At 41.4% G+C, this 26,784-nt stretch overlaps 1 protein-coding gene across 2 annotated transcripts in view; it reads left to right on the forward strand.

The window, feature by feature from the left end:
- Positions 1-26,784, forward strand: part of LOC101487995 (coronin-1C-A) — a 41,218-nt gene that overhangs the window by 11,326 nt on the left and 3,108 nt on the right. For both annotated transcript variants that reach the window (XM_004544575.3, XM_012917268.4), the window contains 9 exons: positions 8,506-8,702; positions 21,109-21,231; positions 22,969-23,098; positions 23,203-23,384; positions 24,715-24,834; positions 25,175-25,279; positions 25,397-25,542; positions 25,745-25,802; positions 25,931-26,173. In XM_004544575.3, coding sequence (XP_004544632.3) covers positions 8,506-8,702; positions 21,109-21,231; positions 22,969-23,098; positions 23,203-23,384; positions 24,715-24,834; positions 25,175-25,279; positions 25,397-25,542; positions 25,745-25,802; positions 25,931-26,173 — 1,304 coding nt within the window. The remainder of the gene's footprint in view (positions 1-8,505; positions 8,703-21,108; positions 21,232-22,968; positions 23,099-23,202; positions 23,385-24,714; positions 24,835-25,174; positions 25,280-25,396; positions 25,543-25,744; positions 25,803-25,930; positions 26,174-26,784) is intronic.

The raw sequence follows: 26,784 nt of genomic DNA on the forward strand, positions 1-26,784 counted from the left end.
AGTACTGCTCCAGTGAAGTGGGCGGTGAGGCTCATATATGGCTCAGAGCACAAGTCTGGTTTGGTAGTGAAGTATGGCACAGCTGTTCAGATAGCTGGGAATGTGCTGTCTGAGAGAATTGTTTATGACCAGTAGATAGTAGGCATCGAGGGTTGGTTACTTAAATCCAACATTTTTGACTCCCTGTACTGGCGTCTACATGTATTTACATGCCTTTGTGGGGAAAAAAGGTAGAGTATGCAGTGCAAGCTGCTCTGCTTCTTTGGCTACGTTCACACTGCAGGTGTTAATGCTCAATTCCGATTTTTTTGATCAAATCCGAATTTTTTTTAAATTTTTTTTTTTTGGTCTGCTTGTTCACACTACAAATAAAATGCGACAGCAAATGCGCTCTAGCGTGAACGCTCAAAGAGGCCCGCATGCGCAAAAGAAGATGTCACACACAACACTCTGGTTTAGACCCAGAGCAAACAGTATTGTTTGACTGATGGCCCTTAATATAAAGACTTCTGACTTTACGTTTCCCAATTTTTGCTTTAAGTTATTTACATAATAATGTAGTTAACCTAATAATTATCCTTATTGCTGTTTTAGAGGAGCGGTGCTTCAAAGGATAGTTGCAGATTTCTGTCAGAATCTGCAGATTATACAGTACAAATAAAATGTTCACGTTTCTCCAACGTTGTCTTCCCAATAGTATCACTGACATCTACACTGGATGGCCAGGAAGCTTTCGCGATGTCTTCTCCGGCGCTGATAATTGGCATCTGTCTTGCGTCAGTGATGTAAAAGATGGATTTAATGCGACATGACCGTTCAAACAGCAGTCCCTTTCTAAAACATCGGATATGTATTGGATTCAGTACCACATACGAAAGTGACCCAGATCGGGTTTGAAAATATCGTATTTGTGCCGTTCACACTGTCATACCATGATCGGATATGGGTCGCATAGGGTCCAAAAAAATCGGATTTGATGCACTTTCGCCTGCAGTGTGAAAGTAGCCTTTGTCACACTTAAACGGTCTCCTCCTCCTGGTTTTAGCTCCTTTCTTCAGGGAGTCACCACCAAGAATCATATTGATCTCATACCATGCCTATCATCTTCCTCTGTTACACCAATCCTCTGCATGTCCTCCTTCATTAAAACCATGACTTCTTTGTGGTCTTCCTTTCTCCTGCCTGGCAACTCTTCAATATATTTTTTCCAATTTATCCACCATCCGTCCTCTGCACATGTCAAAACCATCTCAGCTTTGATTTTTGAACTTGCTATTATCTGGTGAACCTTTCCTTTCACTCCTGTTGCTATTCTTTTGTCACAAATCACCCCTGACACTTGTCTACACCCTACCTGCACTCTCTTCTTCATCCCTCTTGTGTATTCCCCATTGCTTTTGATGATTAAACTCATCTGTCTTCACTACTTCTACTCCTTCTCATTCACACACGTTCTGTCTTGCTTTTGCGGTCTTTAATTCCTCTTCTCTCCAAAGCATACTTCCACCTCTCCAGGCTTTCTTCCAGCTGGGAGGGGCATTAAGCCATTGTATTCCTAGTGCCAATCCCAAACCTAGATAAATGGGAATGGTTGTGTCAGGAAGAGCATCCAGTGTAAAGTTTTGCCAGATCAAATATTGGTTAACAATGGTTAAAACATCTGAACACTACATAATTCCTCTGACCCTTCTTTTCATCAATGTCATCATCTGTAGTCATTTGGTCTTTTATCTCACTCACACTCTTAATGTGCTGGCGTCCACAGCTGCACTCGAATATTAGCAAATGTGTAGCTGCTTTAGTAGTCTGTCAAAATGTGGGTGGAATGAGTTCTATAGATTTTCCATTGAAGTCAATGTACAACAGTTACAGTCAATATGCAGAATCAAGGAAAGCCATTTTATAATTATTTATTTATTTTTAGAGTTTTATCACTCAGTCCTTCTCATTTTGTCTACAAACTGTAAAAGAATACAGCTGCTTTCCTTAAAACACTATCTGTGTAGTGTTTTCTATGCTTACGAATGAAAGCACAGATTGGGGTCGGAGAGAGGTGGGGGGAGAAAAAGAACTAGGCACGTTATCTCATTGTTTCAAAAATTGCTGGAATGTAGCTGGACTCTGATTACAATAGTGGTCCGTGGCCTTGGTTACAGGAAGGGGATTTAGGTGGCGTCTCATGCGGTCTTGGTGACAAAAGGCAAAAGGCAGCCAGTGTGTGAAGAGCAATGAGGCGACATTGGCGGGTGTGTGTGTGTGGTGTGAGGGAATTTGAGTGTGAGAAAGAAATGTCTGTCCTATACTGACTGTTACTAAAGGTACAATATGATACTCTTTAACCACAAATACAATCCCATGCACCTTCCTCTCTATATTACCACCATATTAGTGTGTCATTAGTGTGAACCTGCATGGATGGCTAGCAGTGACCTGGGCTGAGTTTAACAAGGTGGCACTATTTGGTAATTTAAGAACTTTACATGAAATTAGTATATTTTCATTTTTGATGTATATTGCTGTCCTTGGTTTGGTGTTAAACTTCATTTAAAATGATCTTAGAACTAATAAAAGTAGTTAAAGTTTAACTTCTTTATATCTGTTGACTAGAGCAGGGCGATATGACCAAAAATATTTATCATGATATACATTTGAAAATTTGCGATAACGATATAACTGACGATATAATTGACACTAGACAAAATACTTTACAACTCACCAACTTTATTAGTGCAAAAAACCCCATCAAGGTATTACCGTGAATGGTATGATATGGCCCAGCCCTACTGTTGACATGCTGATGGAAAAGAAAGTAGGTTGATGTAATTCATATGCAGCTAATAAGAGTATATAGTATACAGCAGTTTTCCATAATGACGGTTGGTGACCGTTTAGGCTCTGTCTGTAATTCCGCTCTAATTCCGCTGCCCCTCCCTCTCCAACATCAGCTCATCCTGATTTGTGGCTGGGATTTTCATGTTATGTCACATCTTACTCACCAAGCAGCGAGCACACTCTAAAACACAAAGCAGCAAGTGCAGTTTTGCACCCTGAAAACGGTGATTTAAAAACATATAGAGCCTGGAAGTGGATTTTTAACTGATATATATTGTTTACTCTTGATTTGAGTTGCTTTGATTTGATTCACAAGAGGTTATATTTGGGTTTCAGCACCATAACAGAGACTCTTTACTGCAGCTCTGTCTTTACAACGGTGCAGTTATGTTTGGTAATATCATTGTACGTTAGTTGTGTCAATGGGAAACCGGTTGGAATACAAATGGGTGTTGACAGATTGAGGTGGACTATGTTTTAACTGAAATGTGTGAACATAACTGACTGTGGCAGCATGAGATGTCTCCTGTCACTGAGGTGCTGCCACAGTGGATGACTGTTTTATAACACAAATTAAAGGGGGCCATTTATATTTCCTTGGCCAGTGGTCACCCACTCTCGTCATTGATGAGTGACAGAATATATGTAGAAGATAAATCGGTTTCCGCACAGCAAAATAGCCCAGCACGGCAGTGTGGAGTGACCCTCAGTCTGAGGGCCCAATCTAGCACCGGCCCAAAGGAAAACCTTGGTTTTAGAAACTCTGCTGTTCCTAAAGGTAGTATTGTCTGTTGTTTGATACTGGTTACACATGACTGGAATACTGTTCAATTGCTTAACAGTGTCAGATGTGAGTGCAGTTGAGGAATACAAACAAGGATGTTAAAATCTGTGTCACACTGGTGCTACTCCTGTTGGTAATTTCCTCGGGGTGTGGGCCCTCCTCCTGTCTCTGCACATCAGGCTCAGTGCTGCTGGCTCAGGAGGCAATAAGGTACATGGGTCTGCTTTCATCTTATTTGCCCAAAATATTTTTATTTATTTATTTTTTCTTGACTTGGGGCTGAATCAGTGAACTGTAACTCTCAGGAGGCTATCATTGAATACACACAGCATTTCTCCTGGGAGTGTCTCCGTATCACTAACGTATGACTGAAGCTGTCAGTCCAGTGCCAAGCCTTTACTGCCTGAACACACAGGCCCCGCTGATTTTACATGCCAGAGCCACTTAACACTAAATATCTGCAGTTTGAAGCTGTAATCAATTTAACTATTTAGAAGCTGTTATTTGAGAGTTCTTCTCTGTTTTTGTGTTAACTTTTGCAGTTTGAGCAAATAAGATGATTAATCTTTGAGTTTGAACACATTCAGCACCATGTGCGCTACCAAATGAGGAAAACTGGTGATGACGGCGTTCTAAACGGACCTGACATAACAGATTTTCTGCTTTAATAAATGGCATGGCTGGATAACTTTTTCTTTTCAGTTCAGCTGTGACACTACTGCTGCTTTTCTGTCCTTCCTCTTGTCAACACCTGAGCTTGGCCCTGGTGACATTTCCCTTCAGTGAGATCCGAGACACTGGAATACGTACCTCTTTACACATTACACAAAACAACTGAGTAGAAATGCCAACCCCCTCCCCCCAAAACAACTGAAGAGGAATAATAGCAGTGAAAACATAACAAATAACTGGTGATTAACAGACTTGATGTATAAATCGTGTACATGAAGTATGCGACTTATTTGTCACACACATTGTCTTGTAACAAACTAGCACAAATGGCTGCCACACTTCTAATTATGGACTTACACTTTTGCTCCTATTTTCCTGTTGTTTAATGGCTCCCAGCTGAAGAGTTGTTTCCACTGACTGTTAATTAATTGATCACTAGAGAAAGTCTGGAGTTTGGAGCATTTCAATTTGAGTCAGAATGTAGTAAAAAACTACTGAGAGTCTTGCTTTTTATATACAAGTGCAATACTTCTGGAATAAATGTAATTCTAGTCTGCAGTGAGTATAGGAGGCTCAAAGTTCTTTCGAAACTGTGCCGTCTTCCTGATTAAATGTTGTTGGGACACGTCACTACCACACAACGTGGCCTATTCACCATGACCCAGTGTTGTATTATCAACTGCCACCCCACCCAGTCTGCTCGGACCTGCAGCGTGTAGACTGTCCATCCCTCGTGATTAAGGTTGCATATCCAATCTAGAAAACAGTGGATCAGTCTGGTTTCATTAAGCATTTGTAGTGTAAACACTTCTTTCTCAAAATAGTTACATCACTTTTGAGTAGCTGGGCATTACATCAGTAATGTAATACTGGGCTTTTCTGCTGCTTGATTTGCTGATGACAGTGTGGCAAGGACTCTGGCTTCTGGTATTTCAAAACTTAGCTGCACCTGATTATCCTGATTGGTAGGCTTGCGTTTTCAAACAAAAGAAACTCCACTTAAATCGTCCACCAGTTTACATTTAAGGTGAAGAATCAGCCCTAAGCTAATGCTTCACTTTGTATCAGCAATGCTTAAGTAATTCCTGAACTTTAGTGGTTTACCTTGACAGTGTTAGCATAGGTAAAACTCCAAAGACACCGCTGCATCTCATGTTTTGGAGTTTCCGATTGGTGTGGTTGTGTTGCAACATCTCCCTCTGCACAGTCTGGGACTCTTTGGGCCCCTGTACTGATCTGTCATTGAAATGGCTGTTAAAACCATCACAATCTTGCACGTCTTGACAGCTGCGAATACCAAAATGGCCTTTAGACTACATTGCAGGGACTGTTGGCGTGTGTCGTGAGGATGTACTTACAAGAACAGACTAGCTGCAGTGTAACACGGGCCATGGCATGTGTAATTCTGTAGTGATCACAGGGAAATAACTGTTGGCCAAATAGCAAGTGAAACTAATCTCACATCTGAGGTGGTGCAAATAAAGCAGATTTGATGGATAAATTGCTGTTTATGTGGATGAGGCTTTAGTTTTGGCTGTGTCACTAAATGGAGCTCAGTCATGCTGTGTACCCATCAGTGGAGGTTTTCTTCGTTGCGTTGATTTGTGCAGAAGCAGGCTGCCCACCAGTATGTTGTATGGAGGGCAATTTATTTAAAATGAAATGACATTACAAGATTTTTTTTCAGGCTCACAGTGGATATTAAGTTTTTGTTATGCATGTAAGCATAATTGTACAGTACAAGCAACATGTCACTCACCACACCAAAACGATGCTTTTGACACCCCCCCCCCCCCCCCCCCCCCCCCAAAAAAAAAAAAAAAAACTCTATGCAGGAAACCCAAGTATGAATTCATTTTTGTGATCATGTACATGCTCAATCATCACCGCCACCACAAAAAAGCAAAAAAAAAAAAAAGTGAGTTTAAGCCCTCTCTAAACACCTGCTGTGCACTTTTTGTTCATTCCAATATTCATACCATATCCTGACCTCAAGCAGTCACGCCATCACGTCTGATTTGTCTAATTCATATGGTGCACACAGTTTATTTCCACTCATGTGTTTTTGATCTCTCTGCACAGAATAAAGTACAGTCAGTTTGACTTTAGAATATTTCCTTTAACTCCACAAAGAGAACATTTGATGACCTCCCCTGTACCCTTGACGATAAGTTTTGACATCTCAGTATATATCAATACAGATGGGGTTTGACGACCATATGAATGATTTCCGGGTTTTTCCAGGGTAGTCGGATAGGCACAAACCACCCTCACGAACTTCTGATGAACACCCAGTCATTTTGATCTTTAAGCAGGCTGAAATATGACAGAAACCGCTTGGTTGAGAGTTCAAGGGCACATGTAGGCTTTCATGTGATATGTGTTTTCATGTGTCAAGGGTTTCCTTGTATTTGTTAGAAGAGATGCATAAAAAAGGACAACGTTAAAATAATAATCAAATTATTCACCTGTAATTAAAAGAGCTACGGGCAAATAAAAGCGTGCAAATCTGCCTCATATTTTGGTGTCGTCAGCACATTTTCCTCCAGGGAGGCATCTGATTTCAGTTTCTACTGACATGCAGCTATGTGACAAACAAAGCTGTACAGGTATGCAAACAAGGCTTGCCTATCACAAGTTTTTCCTGTAAAGTGTTGACCCAGATTGCGATCGCCTTCCTGGAAAAACACCCCCCCACCCCCCCCCCCCCCCCCCCCCACCCCATTTTTTTATTTTTATTTTTTCCTTCTCCATTTTTGACACACATGAAAAGTAATTATAGCTCATTATATAAGGTTTTGTGAAGTTGCAGAATAATTACCTTTGGTTATCTTTGAAGGACTTCAATGTAGTTGATCAGCTCTTTCCAGAACTAATCAAGTTTGAGTTTCCTACACCAATGCACTCCTGAACCAGATAAATGTAGGGAGGACTCCTCCCTGTTTTGAGCAAGATTACAATTTGAGATTAAAAATGTAATTCCATTTTTGAACAAATTAGCCTCTTTAGGTTTATAATAACTTATTCATTCTACTAGTTAATGACATTCTATACTTGTTTTACGATAGATAAGGGCTGTTCGGACACTCCCACTGCTCAACAGGACGAACTTCCTGCTTGTGTTGTGATCCTTGTCCTGTCGGAAACATGCCACACAAGTGTTTCTCGCTCATAGTCACTCTTTCCTCCTTGCTCGTTCACTCTCCTGCTCTCTCCCCGTCTCTCTTTCTCTCTCTGCACACAGTGGAAAACCTCCTTCAAAACATGTCTCACATCCTGTGCCATGCTTTAGTCGTGGTGATTCAGGCTTTGAAACTGTTCCCATGTCGAATATTAAAAAAATAGAATAAAGGAGTCCGAAACCCACCCAAGAGTGTTTGCCTATCTATAGGTTTTGGTAAGATTGGACCTCATTCAGTTGTTTGTCTGAAGTTGGATGGCTTTCCATTATCTTTGGAAGTGGTTTGTTATTGTAGGCAGAGCTGTGGAACTTGAAGCTTTTGAATGAGCATGTTTTCCAGAGTGCCTTTGTCTGCCAACAGATTGTTGTCTTGGTAAAGATTTTAGCTGAACCAGCCACAGAGTCTGTTTTTGTTTGGATTGGGTATGTCCTATTTTTCCCTCTTAGAAGTGGCTCTTTCTAAAAGTGTGCCACAGATACATGCTGTTAGTATGTCAGATGTTTAATGTTTGGCACAATGGAAGATTTAGGAGGCGCGACAGGGGTTACAGCTACCCACTGGAAATAGTTTGAAGTCTTTAAAATCTCATGAAACACATTCTGTTTCACAGTACCTTTTTGGAAGTGCTTACCTGACATTAGCGAAACCATGAAATCACACCATTGTATTTCACTGTAGCGTCCTCACATTATTTAAAAAAAGGTGATAAATCTGTCAATCTGAAACATGCATGTGACAAACTCCTCTTTCTGAGGACCAAATAGATACAAGGAGACTGTGCATAGCGACAACTTCAGACTTTTATCAAATCTCTAATGTTCTCAGTCTGTAATCACAAATGTGCTGAACGTTTTCGTTGGGTGTCTCACCCTCTCGAGGCTTTCACTAGTTCACATACTCTACATTTGTGTTGGTGCATATTGCAGTTGCGGCTTGTGCAAACCTCTGCTGAAATGAATAGGTTCAACATCACAACGGCAACAGTGTGTCTTTAAATAAATGTGCTCTCTGCCTTTTTTTTTTTGTTTTCTGCAGATATGAGACGAGTTGTACGGCAGAGCAAATTCCGTCACGTCTTCGGCCAGGCGGTGAAGAATGACCAGTGCTACGATGATATCCGGGTCTCGAGGGTCACGTGGGACAGCGCCTTTTGTGCAGTGAACCCCAAGTTTGTCGCCCTAATTATTGAGGCCAGCGGTGGCGGAGCATTCCTCGTCCTCCCTCTGCACAAGGTGAGTTTATTATGTGTTGTGCGCCCTTTGGACTGGGCTGAGGTGTGCAAATGGAGTGAACTGAATGTGTAAGCATGGTTGCATCCACTTTTAAAAAATCGTATTCTTTATCATACTACATGATTTCAGTGCTCCCTGATTATATTTTGAGTAATATGAATATAAAGTTGAACTATAAACCTTTGGATTAATGTTTAACAGTGGGTTGTTTCACACAAGCCACGCAAGTACAATGCAAGCAACACGGTCTCCTGATCCTTGCCTCCATGTTGATGAGTTTTTGGATGTAAACAAATTAGCAGGGTACATGCCTCCCGTTTGTTTTTACCTTGTGTCATAATTAGGTCAGTTAAGGCGCAATAGAGGTCCAATGTCCTGGCATGTCCCACAAACCTCTTGGCTGCTGTTATGTTTGATAGTGGTGAATTGCTGCTTGCTTGTGTTTGTTTGTCAGCGTCAGGCAGTGGCCAAGTAGCAGGCCCTGACATAGAGTGACATAAGCACTGCAATGCTGTTGACAGATCTACCCTGGACCTGTAATTAGTGTACACCACTACACTGCCATGTCATATGAGCTAGCCCTGGCACTGGAGACTGGATCCTTAGGCCTGTCATCACACAGCTTAACACCTCTCAGCACCTCATTCAATACAAAGCTTGTACTGGAGGTGGGCTGCGAGCTCGAACCGGTTCACACTCCTCCTGGGTCCTCCTCTTTCTGTGTCTGTGTACTACTGAGCTTCCCTTTGCATGCCATGCTGCAGTACAGTAATGGTGTGTCTCCTGAACAAAGTCTACTTTCACTGCTGAATTAAAAAAAAAGTTTTCAGTGAGGTCTTTCTGTACAGCGAAAACCTCTAGGCAGTTTCCTCAATTGAGACTTTCAGATCTTCCCACGTATTTTCTTGTAACCCTGACAAACTAGTCCTTCAAATGTGAGTCTTTTCTTCATAGAGCAGCCCATGCTTTGAGGGCCTGGCGCTGAAAGGGGAATTCTGTTAGTTAAGATTTGTATGTATGCATGTTAAAGATACTTTGACATGTATTTGTGCCACCAAACCTGTTTTACAGATAACCATAATGGGAAAAGACAGTTATTAGAACCTACAACTAACATAAAGATTTAAGCTTCAATTATTTTATTTTTTTTCCTTTTAACTTCTATTTCAAGTCTTTATGACCTTACTATTCTCAAATGATTTTTTTTTTCTGACAAAGCAGGTCCATCTGGAAATCTCAGTATAGCCTCAGCTGGCAATGCAGGTCTCAAAAGTGGGACAAGTCTGTTCTTGCAAATTGTATGACTAGACTGCAGAGCAGTGGATTGGTATTAAAGATTTGATCTCTGCACTTAACGCCATTGCTAAAAGACTACATGGGAAAAGCTATTTCTCAGTTATGAATGGATTACAAGTTTAAGTTTTGTGTAAATGAGCCTGTTTTTCTGTGTTCTCATTTATGCAGCTCTGCTTTGTGGATAAAACTCTTGAGTTACAGTTTTTTGGGTCTCATTCCACTTTTTTGCAAGGGTGCACATCCCCTCAGTGTCTTCAACCTCCCTCCCCTTTGGATTTCTAATTTGAGGGTGCATCTGTGCGGCCAACCCATCTGCCTGTGCTGTGTGGCTCCTAGTCTCTACGGGAAGCCAGCTGCTCTGGGCCTTTGTCCCAATGCTTACTCCCAGTACAGCCCTTTGTCATTACTCCACTTATGGGGGGGTGCAGCAGGGGTGCATCGGGGGGGTGCGCGCAGCAGAAGTGTGATGATGCAATCCCCCCCCCGGTAATTAAGCTATAAGTAACTATGCACTGTCTTTGTTACTGTCATGCAAGCCCAGACGGGGGGAGCAATATTTCTTTTGTCCTCAAATTGCTTTTTTGGGTATATAAAAAGCATCACCTAAAATTCAGATCTGTGACCTGACCTCGTGGGGGTGGCTCTTTTTTGTGACTCACTAGGTTGTGGGTTAGTGCGGCAGGCCGCCCTGACTCAGCACAGCCACGAGTATTGTTGCCTCTTCCTGAGAGAAAAATGAGATTTATAGAGAGGGGATCAGATGTCTAGCTTTGCACATGTCATTCCCTTCCCTCATGCTTTCAATCTGTCCCTTTCTCATTCTTAGCTGGATGCCTGCTAATTTATTCCCTGATTTCCATATGAAGGAAGTTGTAGAAGTGAATACAGCAGCTAGCTCGTAATTGGGAGAAAAAATCCTGGTGGCTCCTCTCTGGTCAACACGAACGAAGAGCGAAGGATGAGTGAATTGTTACTGTGGATTTTAATTTATAGTCCTTTAAATCGAAATCTGATTTGTTCATCCTATGATGGGAGTGTTATAAAAAAAAATCCTGCTCAATAAACACTTTTACCCAGCAACACCTTTATGTTCTAAGCACTTTACAGAAATCAAATTTGGAGTGTGGGTTTTAAATCAATGGTACCATTCATTCACTCTGCTGAGCCTGTGCCTGTTAGTAATCCTTGGGCATTTCTACAGTGACACGTTATTTCTCCTCTGTCTAATATTCACTAGGTTTTACTGCCTTTGTAGCTGCTTCCTGTGTCTTTATGCAAAAATGCACTGGGTGTGCATGATATCCAGGGTCTTTCCCCACACTTTGGTCATTTTGCTTCTGCCTTTGCCGCTTCTGCCTCTCAGTCCTGCTGACTGCAGATTTTACCATATATGGTCATTCACTGCTCCCTGCCTGACAGGCTTCCAAGACCATTTCCTCCCTGCCCTGCCATTGGCTGCTTCGTGCAGTGTAAGTACACATGTGAATTCTGGGATAGGCCGAAATATGAAGAGCGGCCAAGATGAGAGAATTGGGTTGGAGTCAGATGTTGTTTCTGTCAATGAGTCACTCACTGTATCCAAGTGCCGTATTTAAATATTTTAATGTGATAATCAGTATTACTCCTGGCTTTTTTCTTGAAGTAGCAAATCTTTAAAGAAAATTTTTAGAAATAAATCTTTTTTTAGCTATTTATTTAGTTTGCAGCCATTTCTCATCTATCTACATCTGAATGCATTACCAACTTAACATATATATGCTCCAAGTATGTTTTAGCAGCTTTCAGCCAAAAGTGCAGAACTCTGTCACAGCATGTCCTCTGCTCATAATAGACGTGAGGAGAGTCCATCCCTCAGGGGGTGTAAAATATCTGTTTAGACGTACTAGAAGATAATGGAAGCTTTGATTTTTCATTTGAGTAATCTCTGTCACCAAAGATGCTGCAAAGATGTTGGCTGCAAAATATCTAATAATAAACTCTACACTATCTACAGGTATGCTTGCTTAATCTGTTCAGTGAAATACGGCTCTGGTTTACAGCCAGCTTTGCATTGTTCCTGGCCTATCATTTGGAGGTTGTAAATCTTGGGATAATGTTCCGTGTGTAACAGAGCCGCCGTTGCTACTTACTCCTCAGCTGTTTATCTCTACCTTAGCTCCTCGCCTCAGCTTTATAGGCTGAGACTTGCAAAAGTGGAAATTTCCATGAAGCTCTTAGCACTGGACGGCATGCATGCAAGACCCTGTTAGTGGTGTGCATGTGTGAATCACATGTTGAGTTGCAAGGAGAGGAAGTGTGGTGTGCAGGCCTTGTGTGAATGAGAAGAATGTCCTCTTTTGCCTTCAGGGAATCTCGTTCATGCATTTTTCTTCTTTTTTTTTTTTTTGTGTATGTTTCAGTGTTGTGCTTTGTATCCATCGGGTGTGATTCACCCTTATTTTCTGCAGCCTTACTTGTTGCTATGCAACCAGTTGTTTTCTAGGCCTCAGACATTCCTCTCAAAGGATTCAAATGTCTGTAGTGTAGTTATGGACATGTTAGGTATTCAGCAGTGAGCACAGTCGCTTGCTGCTCGTGTAGGCGTGGTTTATACTGGTGCAGTTTCTTGTTCCTCAAATGCTGACTTTTTTTTTTTGCTGAGGTGTGGACAAGTTGCCTTATCACTGTACACTCCTCTGCTGAGGTGTTAAGGTCTTATACCTGCCTGAATACACAGGGCCTAAAGGTTGGGTTATTTAGAATCAGAATCAGAATGGGTTTATTGCCAGATGTTGAGGTTTACAACATTAGGAAATTGCTGCGGTGCTTCAGTGCAGACAATAAGAATTAAAGTGCTATGTAGAAAGAAAGATATGTGCATGAGATATACATTTACTGATCAAAGGTGCTGGGGTTTACTGGCAATGTACAATTTGAATAATCTGTTGACCTACACCCAAACCCAAACTGAACCAGAGGCTTTATGTTGTTGCTGAGATATGGTATTGGGTAGTATTTAAAACTGCCACGTGAAATGAGTTGGGTTCCTGCAGTATGACAGCAGGAAAGGGCCAGAGCACTGCTAGTTAGCAGATATAATTTTTTTTTTTTTTTTTTTTTTTTAAAGCATGCCTTGTCTACTGTAAAAACGGCAATAAAGTGCAGAGTTCTCTAACACCTCAAATGCACAATTTCTAATTCACTGCTGTCTCTCATGAGGCAAATGGTGTAAAATAAATGATCTGCTTAACCAGTATAAAAGTTGTCATTCATATATGCAGTACTGAGCCAGAAGGCTAGCCACAAACTATAGAAAGCAGGCAGTTTCAGGGACTCTAAGCAGAGTGGAATGAGGAAATCGGCTGTAAAAAATAATTTTTAGAAGTAGAGGGTGTAGGTGGAGAAAATGTCCAGTCTATTGATTTTTTTTTTTTTCCTTTCTTCTTCTTCAAGCTTTCAAAGTTCACACTTGATTTAGCATTTGAATCAGTTGCAATAACCAATAAGCAGGCCATGGGATGATAAAGTGGTTAATGCTCTTGCTTCATGGCAGAAGTGCTCCCGGTAAAAACCTGCTGACCATCTGGGGGGTTTCTTTGTTGAGTCGGTATGTTCTCCGTGTGACTGTGTGAGCTCTGAGGTTACTTCTGCTTCCTCCCACCATCCAAAGAGTTGAATAGTATGTTTTTGATTCTATGTTGGCTGTAGGTGTTAATGTGAGCATGAATGTGTGTTAGCCCTGTGATTAGACTGGTGTCCTGTCCACAGTGTGCCTTGCCTCTTGCAAAGTGACCCCCAGAGTATTCTGACCCTGAATTGTATACACAGTAGAAAGGATTGGTGGATGGATAGTTGTATTGAGTCTTAAGGAATCTCTATTCACTCTTGCAACCAATAACAGAAGATTTGCAAGTAGCTGCAGTTTAATGTGGAAAGTTGAAAATGGCTTTTAAAGGTGGATGTATGTAGATAGATGTAGTGGAGGAATGAAAGTAGTAACGTATTAAAAATGTTCACAGCTTTTGTTTTATGCCTCCAGGTGGGGGAAAAAAACCACAAAACAATACATTTTCACAATATGAGACTTTTAAGATGCACACAATAGGTGTACTGCTATACACAGGCAATCCCACTGGTGCTTGTTAATTTCCCATGCTCACAATTACTGATGCCCTGCTTCATGCCAGCTGCGTTCCTGAACTTGTGTATCATGTCATCATAACTTTCTGCAGACTTGAGGCAAGCCGCTTGTGCTCGCTCTGCAGACCCTGAAATTCCTAATTGTGTATATCAGACACAAACACCATTAACACCTCAAAGGGTGTTACATTTGACACCCTAGCAGCCCACTTGCTCTCATTAGTCATACTCATAACAGAGCTGCTTGAGGCTGAGGTGTGGAATGTGAAGAACGCCTGGCTCTCTGGTCGAACTGTCGGCCTCTTCTGCCATGCCTGGGTTTTCGGGAGTTTAGTTGAAGTGTTATTGGGACTACAAATATCACAGTAGATTTGAGCATAAAGTATGGATTTAACTTATCCTGTTAGTAGAAAAATGATGAGATATAAACATCAGTTTGGTATTCGTGCTTCTGGTTCCATCTGAGAACTATTTCTTACTGTAACATGTCATCTGTAGTTAAAACCTCCACACCACAACAATGGATGACATTGACGCGATGTGTATCTGCACCTATGGCTTTTTGTGTTTATGTTTGATTCTTGTGAAGGAGTCGCTCTCGTGATTCATCCAGTGACATCACTCCTTGGCCAATCAGTGGCCTGCAGTCTGACATTATATTTTCAGCTCGACTCAGCTTGCTTGAAAGCCCAGTTCTGTAGATACTAACACGCACCTGTTACCAGGTACTACCATATAATGGAAAACACTAAAAACTGAGTAGAGTGGAGTTGAGCAGAGTAGGTGCTATTTATTAAAATAAATAAATAAAAATAGGCAAAATTCTCTCATAGAGCATAGGGGGTCATATTATGCTCAAGTGTGTGTTGTACAAATTAAGCCCTACTTAACAAATCAGTATGGCCCAAACACAGAGGGGTGCTCGGTCTGTGTGTATCTGTTTCTTCATAAAACACACTAAGACGAGGATCAGACGAGACTCGTAGGCTGTAAAACGGTTAGCACAGGCGGGAGGCGAAAGGGCAACGGAGACTAAAGGGGCTGACATGTTTATGGATTGATCCTTTTTGCTTAGCAGAACACAGGAGTCATAATATGCAACGAACATTGTAGTAAAGTTATTATCAGGATGTTGTAAGAAAAATCCTTTAAAATTGCTCAATTGATTCAAAATGCTGCAGCAAGAATACTGACAGGGACTATACTGGCTTCTCTTCATTGGCTTCCTGTTAAATCCAGAATGAAATTTAAAATCGTTCTCATCACATACAAGGTCTTGAATAATCAGACCAACATTTATTATTAACTTCAGAAGCGTAGGACAAGGAAACCAGAAGGTCTGACACAGTTTGTTAATTTTTTAGCTCTACATATTTGTTTTTGGACTCTACTCTAGTAGCCTTGCATGATTCCCTGTGCAGATAATCTTTGTTTATCTCTTATTGGGCCTTGATGCAGCCGCTCAGCTCATTCTTTCACTGAAACAAGCCCTTATGGCTGTTCTTCCTGTAAGGCCACCTGCCTTTAAGTCTGCTTTCTTCCCATTGTCTACCCCTCACTAACAGAACATAAAGTAGCTTGATATTGCTGTTCAAACTGCTACCAGAGCTATGCTAAAAAAGAGTTTAGAGCGTTGGCTCTAGAGTTGGCTCACAGGGATTACTTGCAAGTATCCTGTTGTTTAATTTTGGCTATGTTTAATATGAGATTACCATTTTAAAGAGAAGCATGATGGGAAATGTGTGCTACAATTACTAATTTACTGTGTATTGTTTTCCAACTTGACACTACAGACATATGGACAATGTCTTCATGCCCTCTTTGGAATGCTATAGTACTAGAATAAGTGGAAATGCAAATGGCTCTGAACTGTTGGGTTATCTTATCTGTGTGATCGGTTTGTTCTTTTCCAAACTTGTTTATGCAGTTTCTGTTGAAACACCTGGTCATCAGTCCATGTCCTTCCTGCTTTACATCCTGTTCCTATTGCCTTTGGGAAGTCTTGTCCATGAATACATTTAACTGCGAGCTAATATACATTCGCATGTGATAAAATTATGTGCCCAGAAACATCCTGGCTCAATTGAATGTAAGTTACTAAACAAAGAAAGGTGTATATTTTCATAATGTAATGGTAGTGTTACGTGATATAAGCTGGTAGCTCACAGAAACCTATTGACAGTAGTGTCAAAGTCAGCTTATTGTACACTAGGCTTCAGGGTGGATTTGAGGGTGTGTTCAGTAGGGCAAGGTTCTGGCACGATCTTGTGATTTTTTTTTTTTTCTTATTACATGTACACACACACAGAGATCATTGTCACATAAACCAGACTTTGATCACTAAACTTGGAGTGTGTGTCACAGCCCAGCTTTGTGTCAGGTGACAGCATTGGTACAAGCGTGGTATATTTCACGTAGCACAGGGACACTGCAGGTCTGGACTGGCCCAGAAGACACTTGCATCAATGTGGACCTCTTAAATGAGTCATGTTATTAAAAGTATGCAATAACAGCAAGGTTGAAGTGCCATCTCATTGCCTGTGTGAGTTTAAGGGTTCATAGTGGTTATAATTAGTTTATAAAAACAAAATCTGTTTGCTATGAATCAGAAGTAAAATGTTTATATTTAAAAGCTTTAAATACATTAATTGTTTGGCTATAAAGTCTGTCATGTACAATTTGCAGTCTACTTTAATGCCTCAGTGGTCCTGACTCTTGCAGCCAGCACTCACTGACTCATTACAGAATATACGGTTCTTGGATTTAGTAGCTCGTGTCAAGCCATTCAGAATAGCTGTGGGCAGTGAGGGACTCCTTGTATTATACGAGCCATGATGCTTTAAATAGGCCTGCAGCAGAGGGACTATTTCCACAGTGGGTGACATCATTTCTATGGCTCTGCAGTGGCACAAGGGAGTCAGCACAGACTAGGGTGTGTCACCCAAGCTTTAGAGCATAGGTCACCTCACCATGCAGAGAGATCACCTGGCTCTCTGGACTCATAGGGTTTAGAGGTGAAATCCATCTGCAGTATGACTTTAAGGATGTGCAAGTGCATACATTAGAAATTCATTTGTAACCTTATAGTCAGAATTGCGTGAGCAGATTATATAAAGAGCTTAGTAATGTTTGATCTGGGGCTACTATTTAAAAGTAAATCGCTGCACTGAATCTCTGGCATGTTTCTACTGTCTACTGACGTCACTACTAGAAACTTTCCTTAATTACTATGGGTGGTCCAGCAGGAGCTAAATCTAATCAGTTTGTTTTAGACACAAACTCAGATTGCGGTAAAACCCAAGTGTTTTTGTTTTTGTTTTGTTTGTTTTTTTGGCTATGGAGATGTTATAAATCAAGGCTGGCTTTAAGCAGTTTAATTTTATTTTTCATGCTTAAATTGTTTTATTGAGCCATGTAATGTGACTTGATATCTTAAATTTGATTTCAGTGATGCTGAACTAGTTTGTTTTTTGATTCTTCCATTAAAAGAAATCTCTGACTCCGCACAGTTAATCTTGTTCTTTGTATTTTCTCACCAAACTGTAATTAACCGTACACAAGGATGGTTAAGTGTTACCTTTAAATGCATTTGTTTTGGGGGGTTTCCCCACTCTGCAAATTTAAAAAATTGAAATTGTTTTATTGGGTCTGAAGTTTTTGTTTGTTTGTTTAAATTCATAATTGCTCTGGTAGGCTGCCTTCACTGCAAATGTACATATAACTCATTTCAGCCAGCATTAGTCATTAACTAATTAATTTATATACATACATACATACATACATACATACATACATACATACTAGGGGTGCAACGATATTCGTATCGATATTGAACCGTTCGATACAGTGCTTTCGGTTCGGTACGCATATGTATCGAACAATACAACATTTGTAATTTATTTTATCAACTTTCCTTCTGACGATGCTGTCTGTGTGGAGCGCTCAGTGAATCTGCGTTCGACTACTCCGCCTAGGGTCGACAGTGCAGCCTAGGCGGAGTAGTCGAACGCAGATTCACTGAGCGCTCCACACAGACAGCATAGTCAGAAGGAAGAGCGCAGGGCACCTCCCCCACTCTCATTCAGATCTGGCGTTTGGAATTATTTTGGTTTTCATGTGACGTATGACCCTGAAGGTAAGCGAGTCATGGACTAAAGTAAAACAGTATGTTGGATGTGCCATGCAATGCTCAATTACATGGGTGGGAACTAATGTGTTAGCGCAGTTAGCTCGTTAACGTGTTGGCCGTCTAGCCCCATGCACGGGGCGATCGGCGGTAGCTCGTTAACGGAGATTTGCCGTGTTGTGGCGTTAAGGTCATTTCAACGAGATTAACCTGAAAGCACTAGTGGGAACACAACGAATATGACTGCACATTTACGCCGACATCATCCTAGTGCAAAGACAAAAACAACAAGCATGCTACTAACTTTAGCCGAGTCATTTAGACAGCTGTTAGCACATGATTCTCCTTATGCTGCTGAGAATATAGCCCAGAAGAAGCGGATAGTATAGCTTTTATTTTGGAAAGAGACATTTCTCTGTAATAAACTCTCTTTTCCAAAGATGAGTGATTCCTCAATCAGATACAGGGCTCGCAAAATCGCTAGCCCGACGTCCTGGGGCTAGCGATTTTTTTTTCAGACGGGCTACCCTGCCCGTCGGGCTATTGTAGGAAGGAAAAATATATGTCAATGCTTTTGCATTCTTTCAGAAATGTAGCTGGGTAATTATGTCATTGGCATCGGTGAGCCACTGTCAATATGTGACATATTGAAATTGCGTTTGAATTTGCGCTTGTTTTTTTGCTTTCACTTTGCAATCATGCGAACTGTGTATAGAGAGCGACAGCACTGATCTGTGAGTGATGATAATTTGTGCACCAATTCCTCTGACATCTCTTATTAATCGTTAGCTTACTATGCAAACATGACAAGTGAAATCTCCCGCAGCAAGCTTAAACATGTGAGAGGTTGATCGCGCAGAGAATCGCTGAGCTTATGTGAGTCCGTGTGTAAAAGTAGCAGGATATATATTTTAGTTCTGCTGAGCCAAATAAGACAGGTCAGGGTGAAGAAGTGACAGCCAAAGAAAAGCTTACCACAAAACGGAGAAGTTATGACAAATGAGACCCCTAATACATACATACTAGGGGTGCAACGATACACAAAATTCACGGTTCGGTTCGATACTTTGGTGTCACGGTTCGATATTTTTTTCGATACAAAAAAAATGTTCATGCCTTTTTAATTTGTCATTTATTAAAATTATAAATATATATTTTAACTCAAAAGTACAGTTTTTAAATTTAACCCTAACCCTTGTGCGTGTTTTTTATTTTGACAGCGAATGCGCACCTGCGGACCACTTATGTGCAGCCCTGGTTATTTAGCTCATCATATTGCAGCCACAGAAATTCTTTTGTCCATGAAACCATAAAGCTGCACTTTCTTTTTGCCTTATAGTCTCATTTGTCATAACTTCTCCGTTTTGTGGTAAGCTTTTCTTTGGCTGTCACTTCTTCACCCTGACCTGTCTTATTTGGCTCAGCAGAACTAAAATATATATCCTGCTACTTTTACACACGGACTCACATAAGCTCAGCGATTCTCTGCGCGATCAACCTCTCACATGTTTAAGCTTGCTGCGGGAGATTTCACTTGTCATGTTTGCATAGTAAGCTAACGATTAATAAGAGATGTCAGAGGAATTGGTGCACAAATTATCATCACTCACAGATCAGTGCTGTCGCTCTCTATACACAGTTCGCATGATTGCAAAGTGAAAGCAAAAAAACAAGCGCAAATTCAAACGCAATTTCAATATGTCACATATTGACAGTGGCTCACCGATGCCAATGACATAATTACCCAGCTACATTTCTGAAAGAATGCAAAAGCATTGACATATATTTTTCCTTCCTACAATAGCCCGACGGGCAGGGTAGCCCGTCTGAAAAAAATCGCTAGCCCGATTTTGCGAGCCCTGTATCTGATTGAGGAATCACTCATCTTTGGAAAAGAGAGTTTATTACAGAGAAATGTCTCTTTCCAAAATAAAAGCTATACTATCCGCTTCTTCTGGGCTATATTCTCAGCAGCATAAGGAGAATCATGTGCTAACAGCTGTCTAAATGACTCGGCTAAAGTTAGTAGCATGCTTGTTGTTTTTGTCTTTGCACTAGGATGATGTCGGCGTAAATGTGCAGTCATATTCGTTGTGTTCCCACTAGTGCTTTCAGGTTAATCTCGTTGAAATGACCTTAACGCCACAACACGGCAAATCTCCGTTAACGAGCTACCGCCGATCGCCCCGTGCATGGGGCTAGACGGCCAACACGTTAACGAGCTAACTGCGCTAACACACTAGTTCCCACCCATGTAATTGAGCATTGCATGGCACATCCAACATACTGTTTTACTTTAGTCCATGACTCTCTTACCTTCAGGGTCATACGTCACATGAAAACCAAAATAATTCCAAACGCCAGATCTGAATGAGAGTGGGGGAGGTGCCCTGCGCTCTTCCTTCTGACTATGCTGTCTGTGTGGAGCGCTCAGTGAATCTGCGTTCGACTACTCCGCCTAGGCTGCACTGTCGACCCTAGGCGGAGTAGTCAAACGCAGATTCACTGAGCGCTCCACACAGACAGCATCGTCAGAAGGAAAGTTGATAAAATAAATTACAAATGTTGTATTGTTCGATACATATGCGTACCGAACCGAAAGCACTGTATCGAACGGTTCAATATCGATACGAATATCGTTGCACCCCTAATACATGCACGCACGCACGCACGCACGCACGCACGCACGCACGCACAAGATAAATCCAAAGTACTTTTTAGATCTATAAGCTGCTTTTTGCAGGTAGGATTTAGGATCATCCTGTAATTGTCCTGTTTCAAAACACACTCGCTCCTCCAGCATGGATAATGTTCTCTAGACTGAGACTAATCTTATTACTCTGTTGTTTATCTGTGTTTTTACAGACGGGCCGCATTGATAAATCCTACCCCACAGTGTGTGGTCACACAGGCCCTGTGTTGGACATTGACTGGTGCCCCCACAATGACCAGGTCATTGCCAGCGGCTCAGAGGACTGCACCGTGATGGTAAGGCTCGCCTCACCCATCACACCCAAACTCAAACCTCCTCGGGTCAACAGGAGCATACATTCTTTAGATCATAAGAGGCAAGAGTCTACATGCTCTTATTGCGAAAGGCAAGGCTGCGGTTACTCATGAATGGTTGCAGGCCTCACCCTCTGGATTAGATTAAGCTCAAATATGTGTTGTAGGAATCAGAGCTGGGGAATGATTTAGCTATTTATTGAGCTGAGGTCACTGACTTTTTTCAGGCTGCTGTTTTACTTTTCTCCATATGTCCTTATTTGGTATATAATAGGCTGGGATAGGCTTTCAGCCTGTTTAGATGGCAGCCACTTCCTCACCTGAAAGGCCTGACTTCCTGTTAATCCCATGCTAAATCAAGGCAGTATTTATTTGGTTTGTTTTGCAGAAGTGTGAGCCATGAAGAGAGGAACTATTGCTGGTTCCTCTCTTCATATCATAGAACATGTGACGGTAAATTTCACAACCTAAATAGACTCTCAGTGATGTTTAGTTTAGATTTGGTAAGAGTGGGTTGGCTGGTGTACACAGCAGGCCTGTAAAGTAGGACTATAACGTAGGCAGGGCATAAAACGTTTATTGTAGATTAAGGAATAGATTTTGTTATCACAGAGTACACACTGGACATCAACGAAGCTAATTTAATGTTAAAATGTGCTGGAGTGGCCTTTATTTTCTTTTTAAAATGCTGCATTAGGCGTACCCATTCTATTCCTCTGAAAGGACAACCTTTACAGGATGCCTGTGCCAGGCACCGAGCACTAAAGAATGTAAGGAAAAAATTTAACCTCAAATTCTTTTCATGCAGCAGTGTTATGACAAAGTAGATCAGATGAATCAACGTAATCATGTTATAAATAGTGTTAGTGAATAGTAACCAATCAGTACTTGACATCCTGAAGTCTTAAATAGCTGGTTTTGAGGTGGGGTAATAATGTTGCATTTTTCTGCACATCTCTTAAAATTTGAGTTGGGTTTGGCACTGCTGAAGGTCCCGGCTTTCAACCCATCTGGTTTTGAACATGTGAAGTTTCCATGTTCTTCCTGGGTTTGTGTGGGTTTCCTTTGGTCGGTGTTATTTCTCCTGACACCAAAAACATGTTGGCTTAATTCTCTCGTCATTGTTCCCTAAACCATGGCAATGGGTTACATCTGGAGTTAGTTCCCTATGCTCTACAGTGGCTAGCCACTGCTCCTGATAACTCCAGGTGTTGTGCCAAAAAGTGATCGTCTGCCAGAAAGTGATTGCCACCTGCAGGAGTGTGCGCAGCTACTTAAAGCTGTAGCGCCCAGATTACTTACATAGACAGCTACTTCCATGCAACTGATATAAGGTGCGGTAAGCTGAAGACAGCTTCAACCGTCTGTTTGTTGAACAATAGTAATGCGACTGCACCGCATTTTCTTGTTAGTAACGGTAACGGCGTTGTAACAATAGAAATAGTAATTAGTTGGATTACTTGATACTGAAGAAAAGTATATTTTGCTAAGTCTAACTGTGTGTATCAGTCAGTAAGGAACATGCTGTGAATTCTTAGTGATTGCTGCCCCCCTCTGGTTCCTTTTTGTAATTACAGTTTAGATCCAGTAATCATTTTAATTGCTAGACTGTGTTCAGCATAATCATCATGAAATCCTTTAGAATATATATATTTTTTCAATACTTCAGAGAATTTTTACTGTCTGCTCTCAGTTTCTGACTTCCTGGTCTCTTTACAGGTGTGGCAGATTCCGGAGAATGGCCTAGTCACTTCCATGTCTGAGCCAGTGGTGATATTGGAGGGCCACTCCAAGCGTGTGGGCATCATCACATGGCATCCAACAGCACGAAACATCCTCCTTAGTGCAGGTATGAGCTCTGGCAGTGTTTCCAAATCTATAAAACAATGCTGCCTTCAAAACTTGATGATCAGATTGAACACAAACCTCACCATTACCTTTATCTGTCACCAGGTTGTGATAACCAGATAATCATCTGGAATGTGGGCACCGGCGAGGCCATGATCAACCTGGAGGACATGCATCCTGATGTCATTTACAATGTGTGCTGGAACCGCAATGGAAGCCTTATCTGCACTTCCTGCAAGGACAAGTCCATCCGGGTTATTGACCCCCGCAAGCAGGAGATTGTTGGAGTAAGTAGTTTGCAAATAAATTGTCATATTTTCTGTTTTTATATTGAACTGTATCTGAAGTATTTAAAAGGTAAATATGAATTCAGGTGCAGGGATTTTTGATTTGGAAGTAGAGAGACTAGTAAGCCCCGGTATGGTAACATTGTTCCCTTAAAATTGTTGTTAGCTGTGAGTCTGAATTATGAATTACCAGTTTTAGTTTGGATTCAGACCAAGGACTGTCATGGGAAACAGTAATTTGCTACCAAGGTGTTGTAAAAATTTACACAATGTGCCTTGGCTGCTGTAAGCACCTGAGAAAATAGGGCAGTAACAGCACCTAAAGTTTAATAACAAGTACAGATGCATTCAAATTTTGCTGTGAATGTCGGAGCGGAAAAAAGACAAAGTGCAGCCAGAATTGCATTTGAGTTAGTTTATCAGGTTAATGATATAACATAGACCTCCAAAAACCAGAATGCAAGAAGTGTCGGAAAGTGGTTTGTTTTTTGTTTTGGTTTGTTTTTGTTAAATAAGAGGTTATGTTTAAATGCGTTAACTTGATTGATAGTGTTGTAGAATTGAAGTGGTATTTGCTTGTATCATCGTCAGCCTCTTAGATTTCTGGTATTGTGACATCCCTGTTGATGCTGGGTCAGGCTTCCCTTTGATCTCACAGCAGTTTCAGTTCTTTGTGGTGTGGATTGGGCAAGATGCTGAAATCCTCCCTTTGAGATTGTGCTCCAGTGTTGACATGATTGCATTACGTTATTCTGACAGCTTTGCTTTGATTCTTCTGTTCCGTACATTCCAAACATGCTCTGTTGGAATCATACGAAATCTTTCCTTGTCCCTAAAAGCCAAGGATTCATCCTGGGATTTGTAGATTCATGGAGTTTATAACCAAAGCCTGAGCCTTCCTTGGCAGAACTAAAGCTGAGAAACATCACACCAAACCATGTTTTTCCCAATCTTCAGCTGCTCACATCGAATCAGTGCAGAACTGTGCTTAGTGGAGTTTTGTTTAAGCTGTTCTGATGAAACTTTGGAGGCTGTTGTGGTGAAAATCCCATCAGTATCAGAAATGCTGAATATTTCTGATGCATTCATGCCACATTTAAAATCACCCATACCAGAATTTTCCTTTCATAAAACATCAAAAATCTTCATTCAGACTTGTGTTCTGCGTATTATTTCACTTCTGCCTGATGGTTGTCTGATTAAATGATCACACCAGTAAGCAGGTTTATGAGTGTTCCTACCTCTGACCTCAGCAGAAACAAACATGATGAACTGCAGATAAGGCAGTAACACGGACTCGCAGGGCTAACCATTAACCTCTATTTCACAGGAGAAAGAGAAAGCCCACGAGGGCGCTCGCCCCATGAGGGCCATTTTCCTTAGTGATGGAAACATCCTCACTACTGGCTTCAGTCGCATGAGTGAGAGGCAGCTGGCTCTCTGGAATACGGTAAGCTGCTTCACAATAACTAATGATGAAATGCAGAGTGGTGTATGAACACAATGTGAGTGGGTGAAGAAGAAATGCTCAGTGCATCATGGGAATCCCCCATTCGCATGATTAAAGGAGGGTTCAGGGTCGCCCGATCACTATAAGGTTTGTTACTGATCATTGCTGTTGTAATGATAAACTTGTGTGAGTTATAAGGGCTTCAGAGTTGATTAAAGATCTATTTCCACACCTGTAGCACTTCAGTTTGCCTCATTATGGACTTGGTATGTAAAGCTGTGTTTTAATGTTTTTGAACAGTATTGCCTCAAATTAATCTTTCTTCTGTTTTTGTTTTAAGCAAAACTTGGAGGAGCCAATGACTGTCAATGAGATGGACACCAGTAATGGAGTGCTTCTGCCCTTCTATGACCCAGACACCAATGTCGTTTACCTCTGTGGAAAGGTGCGTTTCCTTCTAAGCACCCAATAATCAAATCAAGCATTGTTCTAACACAAAGCTTAATGTCTCAATTTAAATGTGCACACATTAGAAATAAAACACTTGTTTATATCCTGATAGGGAGACAGCAGCATCCGTTACTTTGAAATCACAGACGAGGCTCCCTATGTTCACTTTCTGAACACCTTTGCCAGCAAGGAGCCCCAGAGGGGTATGGGCTACATGCCAAAGAGGGGCCTCGATGTCAATAAGTGTGAAATTGCAAGGTAACCCAAGACTGGTCCTAAATCATCATCTCTGAAACCAGAAATCGTTTTGATTTTATTCCATCATCTCTAATGTGGAGTTCATTGATTGACCACTAGGAGGCAAACTGTAACCGTTATGCAACAATCCACAGGAAACTGCTGTTTTTATTGTGTAATGATGTATTGAACTGTGAGTAACACCAGGCTTTTTATGTTGCAGGTTCTATAAACTGCATGAAAGAAAGTGTGAGCCTATTGTGATGACTGTGCCTAGAAAGGTGAGTACTCGCCCTAACATGCTACTTTGCAGCAGCTTTTAGACCTCTAATCTACTCTTTAAATCACAAGCACCACATTCACAAGTTCTCTTTTCCTCACAACTTATTGCTCTATTCTCTCCCGTCAGTCGGACCTGTTCCAGGACGACTTGTACCCAGACACAGCTGGTCCAGATCCTGCTTTGGAGGCTGAGGAGTGGTTTGATGGTAAGAATGGAGACCCCATTCTCATCTCTCTGAAGAATGGCTACGTCCCGGGCAAGAACCGTGAATTCAAAGTGGTCAAAAAGAACATGTTGGACAACAAGGTCACCAAGAACTCAGAGAAGTCGAGCTCTTCCAACAAGTCCTCCCACCCAGCTCCATCAATTGTGAGTGTTTGCTTTCATCAGTGTGTCCAGTTAAAACCGGTTTAACAGTACGTTGTCACTCAGTCTCAGACGTGTAGTGTTGAGGAGTAAGGTCGTTTTTTTTAACAGTTATTTATTTTGCATGATTAGATTAAACAGTAGATTGAGATGCCTTATTTCACAGTCTTACACTGTATATGTTGAGGTCCCTGCATGTAGGTCATGCTATGCCACTGTCTCATCTCCTTGCAGGTGGCTGTCTGGGGCTCCTAGCGTTACATTTTTTTTTTTTTTTTTTATTAGTCATGGCAGATTGCTGCCAAACTTAGATGAGGTGGTTTGTAAATGTTACTCGTCCCACTCTGGCGCATAGAGGGAGAGGTCTTCTGCTGCTCTGGGCCCCTGCTCCTGGGCGTCCAGCAGCACCTCACCCACAACACAGCCTTGGTCCCAGCCCATGTGTCTCTGTGAAGGTCTGCTCTGTAATCATAGCCCACTGGGCTCCAGTGGTGTTGAAAGATGTTAACCCTCAGACTGCCAGATCCTACCACACTTGATTTAAAACAAAACTTGGGATGTTGTCCCAAAGGGCCTTACATGTAGCACAGATTAGAGAGTAGTCTGCTTTAAGG

Source organism: Maylandia zebra, linkage group LG12 (genome assembly GCF_041146795.1).
Source record: "Maylandia zebra isolate NMK-2024a linkage group LG12, Mzebra_GT3a, whole genome shotgun sequence".
In the NCBI taxonomy this organism is placed as follows: Eukaryota; Metazoa; Chordata; class Actinopteri; order Cichliformes; family Cichlidae; genus Maylandia; species Maylandia zebra.